The sequence below is a fragment of the Emiliania huxleyi genome (genome assembly GCF_000372725.1).
Source record: "Emiliania huxleyi CCMP1516 chromosome Unknown EMIHUscaffold_117, whole genome shotgun sequence".
Classification (NCBI taxonomy): Eukaryota; Haptophyta; order Isochrysidales; family Noelaerhabdaceae; genus Emiliania; species Emiliania huxleyi.
The window spans coordinates 340,550-350,228 of NW_005201421.1; the positions used below are offsets into that span (position 1 = coordinate 340,550).

The following is a 9,679-nucleotide window of genomic DNA, read 5'->3' on the forward strand; positions in this document are numbered from 1 at the left end:
TGCCCGGCCAGCCGCCGCCGCCGCACCCTCCCCCCTCGGACGCTCCCGCCCCCGCTGCCGTGGACCCGCCTCCCGTCCCGCCCGCCCCTCCTCCCGTCCCGCCTCCGCCCGCCGCCTCTGCCCTCCTCCCTCTGCCCGCCTCTCCAAAGGGCTTCGCACCGCCGCCCTACGCGCCGCCGCCCGCCATCGCCCCGCCCCCCGCGGTCCCTCTCCCAGCCGAGCCGGCCGGATCCGGGGGGCGCATCGCCTCGCTCCTCTCGCGCGGCGCATCCAGCGAGGCGGAGCCGCCGCCTGCAGCAGCCCCGCCTCCAGCAGCGCCGCCTGCAGCAGCCCCGCCTGCAGCAGCCCCGCCTCCAGCAGCGCCGCCGCCGCCTGCAGCAGCGCCGCCTCCAGCAGAGCCGCCTCCAGCAGCCCCGCCTCCAGCAGCGCCGCCTGCAGCAGCGCCGCCTCCAGCAGCGCCGCCTCCAGCATCTCTGCCTCCGGACAGCTCTCGCGCTGCGTCGCGAGAGACGGAGCCGCCGCCGCCCGCTGTGGAGCCGCGCGTGGAGGTGCCGCCCCAGCCAGCCCCTCGCGAGGAGCCAGCCCCGGCCGCGCCACCGGCCGGCGAGGCGGCGGGCGGCGGCAGCGCAGCTGCAGGCAGCGGCGCGGCTGCAGGCGACGCGGCGGGCGGCAGCGCAGCTGTGCCTTTGGACGTTGAGGCGTCTCGCCAGGCGTCGTTTCAGGAGCAGTTTGGCCCGGCGGCGTGGCGCCCGAAGCCTCCCGTCGCGCCCGCTCCTTCCGCTGCCGCCCCTCTGGGAGTCCCGCCTGCGAAAGGTGCTCTGTCCCTCCCTCCTCCCAACCCGTCATGCGCTTGGATCCCGCCCGCGCTCGGTCGACTCCGCCTCGCCCCGTCGCAGGAACGACCGACTCTGGCTTGCCGAGTGCAGCAAGCGGCACTCCCTCCCCTCCTGACTGATCCCGCTCCGGCGGAGAGGCCAGGAGGATGCTCGACTAGCCAGTATTTAGGGGGGGCCTAGCCAACGCCCAAAAATCGTGATCTCGTGTATTACTGTGTGTCGTGTCGCCGCGGTCTTTAGCTTTTTCTGGCGGAGTCAGGGAATTGGTGTAGACCCCGCGGGCCCGCGTGGGCAAATAAGCGCCGTCCAGGCCCCAGGCGCAAGGGGTAACGGTCTAATAGAGCGGGCCGCCGGCTGAGTGTGTGTATAGAGTATATAAAGCCGACGCGTACTCGAGAGCCCCTTTATTTGCGGCCCCGCCGAAAGTGTGTGCAAGCTGCAAGCCCAAGCGCACCGAAGAATCTGAATGCGCGAGCAAGAATCTGAATGCGCGGACACGCGTTGCCGTTGGGGGGATGCGGGCGAAGCTGTAGGAACGCGGCCCGTGGCCAGACCGCGGGGCGCGAGACGGACACGTGAGCGCCACCAGCCACCACACTCAGCCCCCCTTTATTAAAAAAACACAATCCCGGGACCCAAGAGAGAACGAGAGACGCACAATCAAGCACGGACAGTCGAGAAGGGAAGAGTCAGCAACGACAATCAGAAGTCAGCGCCGTCGTAGCGCCATACGTAGCGCTGGGTCCCAGGAATGCGAATGCGATGACGGCCTCTCTAGTGTGAGCTCTAGCTAGTGCCCATTTTGCGACAGGCGACAGTGCGAGCGCCCCGAAGATGATCTGAATGCGGCGAGCAAGAATCTGAATGCGCCGACACGCGTTGGGGTGTGCGGGGAAGCTATTGGGACGGCCCGTGGCAGGACCAGGAGGACTGAGGCATGTGCGACTCAAGGGGGCCTGGGCGAAAGCGGCATGATGTTTTCTTGTTTCCGAACTTCTATAAGTGGTCGGACCGCCTTTTCTCTCTTTGCCAGGTTCGCTTGATAGCGAGCTCTCGGCGGGGCGCCATTCGAACGCGCTCCTCGGCATAGTCTGCCGAGTCGCTGACGAGCGCGGTGCTCGTGCCGGAGGGGTCGAGATCCGTCCTGACGACCACCGGGGCCCAGCTGCGCGGCGCGCTGGCCGCGCGGGGTCTGCTCCACATGTCGAGGTTTAGGTTGTCGAGGTTGCGGCCGACCACGACAACGGATAGATCTAGTGGTGTCCCGCAGAGATCTGTCGTCGAGTCTGTTACAGTCAGAAAAGAAAACGTGGGCGTGCCTTCCTCAAGGTCCTCAACCTATCTCTTAATTTCATTCCTCTGTGCGTGGAGGCGGCCTGTGCTCTCGCAGACGCTCGCCCTCGCCCTCATCGGGATAAAAATGTATTTCGCGCGAAAGAGCGTGACATTGCGTGATTGGGAACTGATCGGCTGCCACCTACCTGCATCTCTTTCTTCATACATATGGGATCCCATGCAGCTTGCGAGAGAGCGCGATGGAGATGCGATGCGCCGCTCGACGTCGCAACCAGCAGCGCAGCCCTGCCCCCTCGGCCGCATGGCCGTTGGCCGCCTCGACGCCGCTTCCTATCAGTTTCGGCAGAAACTAAAAGGGGACTGGACGGGCAGCGCCCCTTTTCTCTTGCCAGGAACGCTTGAAATACACCCTGCCCATGACGCTCAACGAGAAAGTGCTCGCCGCCAACGAGATCAAGCGCAGCGCATACCTGGCGCAGGTCCTCGCCTCGAAGCACGCGCCGCTTGCTGAGCTCACCGAACTTAGCAGGTTCGTAAGGGACATCATCATCCTGCATTCGTACGACCACGTGACCAAGCAATACACATCAGTGATCGCCTACAAGAAGGCGGTGCTGCGGCAGTGCCCCGAGGTCCGCGCGGCGCTCAGCTCGCTCATCCAGGCAAAGCGTGCCGACCGCGGCGCACTGCTCGAGATACTGCAGACTGCAATCAACAAGTCGGCCGCGAGCCACGACATCGAGGCAGTCGTCATTGCCCCGCTCACGCTCGAGCAGGCGGCGGAGCTCGCCGCGGAGTACACGTGCCGCGAGGAGGATGCCTCCAAGTCCAAGGCGAAGAAGATGGCGCCGAGCAAGGTGCGGCCGTCATGCGCCGAATATAGTCCCAAATAGCTGCCGGCATTCTCCCAGGAACTGGCATGGACCTGCGCTCCCGCCCTCAGGGCGACGAGAACGCCGCGCCGCACAACGAGACGGGCGCGCCCGCGACGGTCTCACCGCCGGTGCGCGACCGTTCACTCCACACAGCCAAGCTCTCCCCACCAACTTTTCTCCTCGCCGCGCCTTCACCCCGCCACCCCGCACCCCGCAGGCGGCAGTCGAGGACAGCAAGAACGTCCGCCCGGGCGACATCTTCGCCTCGCCACTCCACTCGAAACAGGTCGTGAGCAGCACCGCCACCTTCCCGTGTCCTCTTCCCGACTTCCCATCCCGCCTGCCGCCTTCCGGCCTGCCCCCTTCACCCGCCTCTGCCCCCGCCCCTTCCCGCCTGCCCGCCGTCACGCGCGCCCTGCGCCCTATCAGGCGGTCGTGCCGCGGGTGCAGCTCCAGGCGCGGCAGGTGGATGGCCGCCTGCGCACCACGCCTCCGCAGAACCCAGAGCACGCCACGCTGTTGGCGAGCCTCGCGGAGCTCCGCAGCGAGATGAACGAGCTGCGCTCGGAGAACAAGCGGTTGCACTCCGACACGCGCTCGGAGAACAAGCAGCTGCACTCGCGTACGCACGGTGCCGTCATGAGCGTCGGCCAGCGCGTCGCTCTCTCGGCCGCGCGCACTGAGGCTTTGTTCGCCGACTCGGCGCGCGCCCCGGCCGTCCACCCCACTCCCCCCGCCCCCGGAACCTCCTGCTCGCGTCCCCAGGAGAACACGACACGCGAGCTCTTCCTCAAGAACGCCAACCACACCACTGCCGTCGGCAAGAAGGTCGTTGGTGCGGTGTTTGAGGCTACATCTGAGACCGACGCGCAGCTGCACCAGGTGCCCGCCCGCCCTTCCCTTTGGCCCCACGCCCCCGGCTCTCTCCACGTCCCGTGTGCCCCGCGCCTACGCGCCACGACACATCTCAACAGGTGATGCTCGAGGTCGAGGAGGCGCGGGGCCAGGCGGCCGGCGCGCGAATCGCCGCGGACGCCGCCGTCGAGCACTCCGAGGCCGCGGCCACCGCCTCGGCAAAGGCCGTCGTGGCTGCCACCCGAAAACTGCGGGAGACTGTCGGTTCGCTGGCCAACACCTTGGCCGAAATCGACGGTGCGATCGACGGCGGAGACGTCGATGCTATCGAGGGACGCCTGGTGCAAATCAACAGGCACCTTCGCGCTATCCCCGACTCCATCACCTCTTACGAGGGTTTCTCCGGGTCCATGCCCCTTTGAGAGCCGGCACAGTTTGCCTCAGCAGTCGCATAGCCCTCCAGAGTGGCCGCACCCACGGCAGGTAACTAGAGTGGGGAAACGCTCAGTTCCGAGCGACTCGAGAGGGTCTCCCACCGCGAGGAGCACTTAAAGAAAGAAAGAAAGAAAACAGACAACCCAAGGGGAGCACGCTGCGACCCCCTCGACATCGCTCGCGTCGCGGCCGTCTCGCTGCTCTTCCACGCCTCGCTTGCGGTCGGGAGGGCATCCGCTTGCGGGCGCGTGAGCGCGGCTACGCGCTGCCGGCGCAGCCAGAGGAAGAGAGCTGCGCCGTGCGGTGGCTGTGCTATTCGGCGCTGCTTTGCGAGTCCAACCCGCCGGCGAGGGCGGCGGCACGCCGTTATCACAGCCTCTTCATCGACGGCGAGGGGCGGCTCTCGTCGTGCGGCTCGGCGGACATGACATGTTGCGGACGCCAGGCCTCCTCGGCCACGGCGAGGGCGTGACGCAGCTCAACACGCCGACCCGCCTCCCCTCGACGCCGGGAGAACGCGCTGTGAGTGTGTCTACAACAGCCAACCATAGCCTCGCCCTCGCCGCCAACGGCGCCGTCTGGAGCTGGGGCGGTGGAGAGCCTCTGGCGAGTTAGGCCACGGCGACGAGCAGAGCCAGCTGCTGCCCAAGCAGGTCGAGGCTTTGGCTGAACAGCGCGTCGTCGCCGTGTCGGCTGGATACGAGCACAGCCTCGCCATCACCGCTGACGGCGCCGTCTGGAGCTGGGGCTTTGGGGCCTATGGCCGGTAGGGCCACAGCGACAGGCAGCAGCAGCTGCTGCCCAAGAAGGTCGAGGCCTTTGCCGGCCAGCGTGTCGTCGCTGTGTCGGCTGGAGAGTACCACAGCCTCGCCCTCACCACCGACGGCGCTGTTTGGAGCTGGGGCTTTGGTCACCAAGGCCGGCTGGGCCACGGCGACGAGCAGACCCAGCAGCTGCCGAAGAAGATCGAGGCCTTCGTTGGGCGCGGCGCGTCTCGTCGCTGTATCGGCTGGATATAGCTACAGCCTCGCCCTCACCGCCGACGGCAGTGTCTGGAGCTGGGGCTATGGAGGCCAAGGCAGGTTGGGCCACGGCGACGAGCAGAGCCAGCTGCTACCGAAGAAGATCGAGGCCTTTGCTATTCAGCGCGTCGTCGCCGCGTCGGCTGGAGCATGGCACGGCCTCGCCCTCACCGCCGATGGCGGCGTCTGGGGCTGGGGCGGTGGAGTCTTTGGCCGGCTAGGCCACGGCGACGAGCAGCAGCAGCTGCTGCCGAAGAAGGTCGAGACGCTGGAAGGGCGGCGCGTCGTCGCTGTGTCGGCGGGAAGCGACCACAGCATCGCCCTCACCGCCGACGGTGCCACCTTCGCCTGGAACATATAGTAAGATGTGGACGAGAGTAATATCCAGGACATCCCCTACTCACCTAGAGCCCCAGGGTCTTATATTGCAATATATGCAAAACGATGACGGACGCTCACCGTGCAATATAATAAACGGAGCGTCACAGCGCCGCGCAGACGGCTCTGGCCCACGGAATAGCACTCTCCTCGGGACTCTGCAGCTCCACCTGCGTCGGCGGTCGGAGAGGAGCGGCGGTGAGGGGAGCGGCGTCGAGCTGATCCCTGAAACGAGGCCGCCGTGGCAGGCGAGCAGAGCAGGCGAGCAGAGGCAGTGAGGCAGTGAGGCAGATGGAAGAGGCAGGGAGATGGAGATGGCTTGCGAGGAAGGAGCTGGGCACGCCTCCATTGTTCCCATCTTTAGCAGCGCGGTGCAGCCGCCCGCGATGAGAGCCCGCTCGACGCGGGACGCACCAGTGTACTTGTCGCCGTCTCCCAACTGCGCGGCCGAGTTAGCGCAGACAGAGGAAGCTAGGCCGAGTACCGCCGCCCGCCGTCCGATGGACTGCGAGTAGTTGGCAAAGTTTTCGGATCGGCGGAGGGCGCGCACAAACTGGCGCGCAGCGGGGCAGGGCTCGCCATCCGACTCGCATTCGACGACGACCACGAGCACCGGCGCCTTCGACGTCTCCCACTCCTCCGATGCCGACCGGTCGCCAAGCTCCTGGCGCACACACTCGGCGATGTGAGGTGCCGACTCGCTTCCGAGCGAGATGACGCAGACCTTGGCCATTTTGCGGCCCGCCTGGACCTGGGGTGTCGCCGATGCCACCGGCCGAGCCTCCCTGCTCTGTGTTGCGGCCCGAAATGTCTCGACGCGGGCGAACTTGCCAGGAAGCAAAAAAGTTGGCCCGCACGGGACTGGCGCGCACCGCACCACAAAAGGGCAATATACCTAAGACACACTGTTGTACAAAAAAGAAATTTTCGCCCACGCGGGCTGCTGCCCCGTCGGGCCTCCGCCTGCAGCCGCGGATGTGGCCCTGCTGCGCGCTGCTCGCGATCGAGGCGGTAGCGCTGCAGTCGCCGTCGGCGGTCCGGCAGCTCCGGCTGCGTCCGCGCCGTGCCGCAGTCTTCCTCGCCAGCGCCGATCTCGATGACGATAATTGGGAGTCGGCGACTTGGGAGGTGTCGGTGCGCTTTGCCGACGACGACGCAGCCTCTCTCGACGGCGGCCCCATCGACGTGGCTGCGGCGGACAGCGGAGCCGACGGCGCGGCGGTCGCTTCCGGCGCGGCGCGTGCAGATGCGGCTGGCGAGCTGCCGCGTGTGACAGAGGCAGACGGGCTGGCGGCAGGGCGAGGCGCTGCGGCCGCTGGGGACGACGAGGAGGATTGGGTCGAGCCCGAGGGGACGGCGGAGGACCTGGCGTGGGAGGAGGCGCGTCGTCCTCGCCGCGGCGTGGCGGCCTCCTCTCTTGTCACGCGCGGCGCTGTCTGGGCGTGTTTAGGTCGACTCCGTGGAGATGTATCTGCCGCAGCTGCTCGAGCGCAAGTACGGGCCCAACTGGGAGGCCTTCGTGGACGAGGCCCTCGAGGCGGCCGACGCAGGCTACGACGGCGGCTCTGGCTGCGAGGCTTGCGGGAGGGGGCGGACAGCGGTGACGGATCTCCGGTCGGCCCTGTAGGAGGGTCGGGGTATGCCTCGGGGTCGACGGAGGCGTACGTCGGGTACGACGAGTTCGAGCTGCGCGCGATGATCAAAAAGGCGCAGGAGGCGGAGGCGGCGGACGGGGGCGGCGGCGGCGAGGAGGCGCCGTCGGGGTCCGACCTGGCCGCCGCAGACTTGGCAGCCGCGCGAGCAGAGGCGGAGAGCTGGCTGTCTACCGCGGAGAGGGAGGCGTCGGCGCGGACGGCAGAGGCGACGCCCTCCGCAGCAGCAGCTCCCGCCGCACCGCCGCCGCCCGCCGAGGAGGAGGAGGCGGCGGCGGCGGCGCGTTCGCATGACGTGCCGCTGAGCGAGGGCGCGCGGAGCGGGGACGCGGCCGCGCTGTCCGACTCGCTGCAGGTCGAGCGCAGCAGCGCCTTCGCGCCGCCCGCCGCCGGCCCCGCAGCCACCCCGCGCCCCGCACCGCCACCGCGCTGCCACACTACGCGCACACCAACCCGCCCTCTTTCCTCGTGCGCCCCGCGTGCCCCTCCCCCCCCACCACCCCAAACCCAAAGCCCTCACTGGCGACCCCGCCCCCCCCCGCCCCCCTCCCCCGCTTGCCCCCGCCCCCGGCTCTGCCTCAGGAGTACTTGCGCGCCGCGTCTCGCGGGGAGGCCGAGGCGCCGCCCGAGCTCTTCCCCGCGTCGGAGTGGCTGCAGGTCTTTACCCACAGCCCCACGCCCGAGCCTGTTCCTGCGCTCCTCAAGCAGTACCAAGGTAGCTCAAGCAGTAGCTGTTGCGCCACGGGCAGGTCTTCGCGTGCGCCACGCCCGAGCGCCGCTTCAGCATGATCTCGCAGACCTACGCCAACCTGCGCGTGCAGCTGGAGCCCTTCCCCCCTCCAGCCCTCCGCCAGCCCCGGACCCCTCCTCGGAGCCACCCCTAGGCGCGTCCTGCTCCACCGCAACTTCGCAGACTTCGCCTCGCTCGGCCACTCGACCTCAGACAGCCTGAGCACTAAGGACCGGGCGCACCTCAAGGCACATACAACAAGACAGTCTCTCTAATATTATCAGACGACCTGAGCACAAAGGACCGGGCGCACCTCAAGGCACATACAATAAGATAGTCTCTCTAATATTATCAGACGACCTGAGCACTAAGGACCGGGCGCACCTCAAGGCACATACAACAAGACAGTCTCTCTAATATTATCAGACGACCTGAGCACTAAGGACCGGGCGCACCTCAAGGCACATACAACAAGACAGTCTCTCTAATATTATCAGACGACCTGAGCACTAAGGACCGGGCGCACCTCAAGGCACATACAACAAGACAGTCTCTCTAATATTATCAGACGACCTGAGCACTAAGGACCGGGCGCACCTCAAGGCAATCTCCGCGACCCCTCCCTCCGCTACCCCTACCCCTACCCCTCCCCGCTCCCCTGCCCCTACCCCTCCCCGCTCCCCTGCCCCTACCCCTCCCCGCTCCCCTGCCCCCTTCCACAGGCGCGCGCCGTGCACGAGGCGACCGGCCTGGCGGCGATTGCGGAGTCGACGATGGTGTACGTCGAGGCGACCGCTCAGAAGCCGGCGCCATGGCCGAGGCGAGTGGGGCGGCGGGGTGGTGCGGTGCTGCGGCCCACCCCGGTGCTGCTGCTGCTGCGGTAGGCGTCGGAGCGCGTCTTCGTCGAGTCGGACGAGAGCTGCATCGAGGCGCTCATCGGGAGGGCGCGGCCGGTGTCGGAGGAGGGGCGCGAGGTTGTGTTTGTGACCGAGACGGCATTCGTCTCTGACGAGCTCGCGCTGCACGGCTACGGAGAGCTCCGGATGCCTGTCGCCTTTGCAGCGCAGGAGAGAGAGAAGCGGGGAGAGAGAGAGAGAGAGCCCGCGGCTGCTTCCCGCCGCCCCGCCGGGTGCGCCGGTGCGGTCACCTCGCCGGCGCCTCCGTAGGAGCACGCCACGATCGCACAGACCTCCGCGCACAACGCGCTCTTCGTCAAGGTCAGCGAGGTGAGCGCGCCGGCCGAGAGACAGCCGAGAGGCAGCCGAGAGGGGGGGAGGTCAGAGGGGGGAGGTCGGGGTTTCGCTCGAGGTCAGCGAGGTGGGGGGGCGACTGCCTCTATCCGCTATCCCTCCCCCTGCTCCCTCGTCTCCTCTTTCTCCTCTTCTCCCCCTTCGCCTCTTTGCCTTACCCTCTCTTTTTCTCTCCTCTTCTCAACTTGCTTATCTCTTCCAGCCCCCTTCTCTGCCTTCTCTCTTGCGCTACTTTCTTTGTCCTGCTCTCCCTAGCCTCCTTCTCCTGCGCCAGCCGTCTTTGTTCTTCTCCCTCACACCGCTTATCTTTCTCTTCTCCCTTCCTTCTCCGTCTCCCCCTCCTCTCTTTA

At 67.3% G+C, this 9,679-nt stretch overlaps 3 protein-coding genes across 3 annotated transcripts in view; 2 read left to right on the top strand and 1 right to left on the bottom strand.

The window, feature by feature from the left end:
* Positions 1-5,801: 5,801 nt before the first annotated feature.
* EMIHUDRAFT_224435 (hypothetical protein) lies at positions 5,802-6,430 on the bottom strand (the record flags this gene model as incomplete). Its single annotated transcript, XM_005791013.1, has 2 exons — positions 5,802-5,922; positions 6,039-6,430. 2 exons carry the CDS (start codon positions 6,428-6,430, stop codon positions 5,802-5,804), a joined length of 513 nt encoding a protein of 170 aa, XP_005791070.1.
* A 242-nt stretch (positions 6,431-6,672) lies between these two features.
* On the top strand, positions 6,673-7,324 carry EMIHUDRAFT_224436 (hypothetical protein; the record flags this gene model as incomplete). The annotated part of the gene is made up of 2 exons (XM_005791014.1): positions 6,673-7,098; positions 7,178-7,324. 2 exons carry the CDS (start codon positions 6,673-6,675, stop codon positions 7,322-7,324), a joined length of 573 nt encoding a protein of 190 aa, XP_005791071.1.
* Positions 7,325-8,852: 1,528 nt separating this feature from the next.
* EMIHUDRAFT_224437 (hypothetical protein) overlaps positions 8,853-9,679 on the top strand; it is a gene marked incomplete at both ends in the record, with an annotated part of 2,440 nt that continues 1,613 nt past the window's right edge. The window contains 3 exons of the mRNA XM_005791015.1: positions 8,853-8,903; positions 8,964-9,128; positions 9,246-9,305. Of these exons, the coding sequence (XP_005791072.1) occupies positions 8,853-8,903; positions 8,964-9,128; positions 9,246-9,305 (276 nt within the window). The remainder of the gene's footprint in view (positions 8,904-8,963; positions 9,129-9,245; positions 9,306-9,679) is intronic.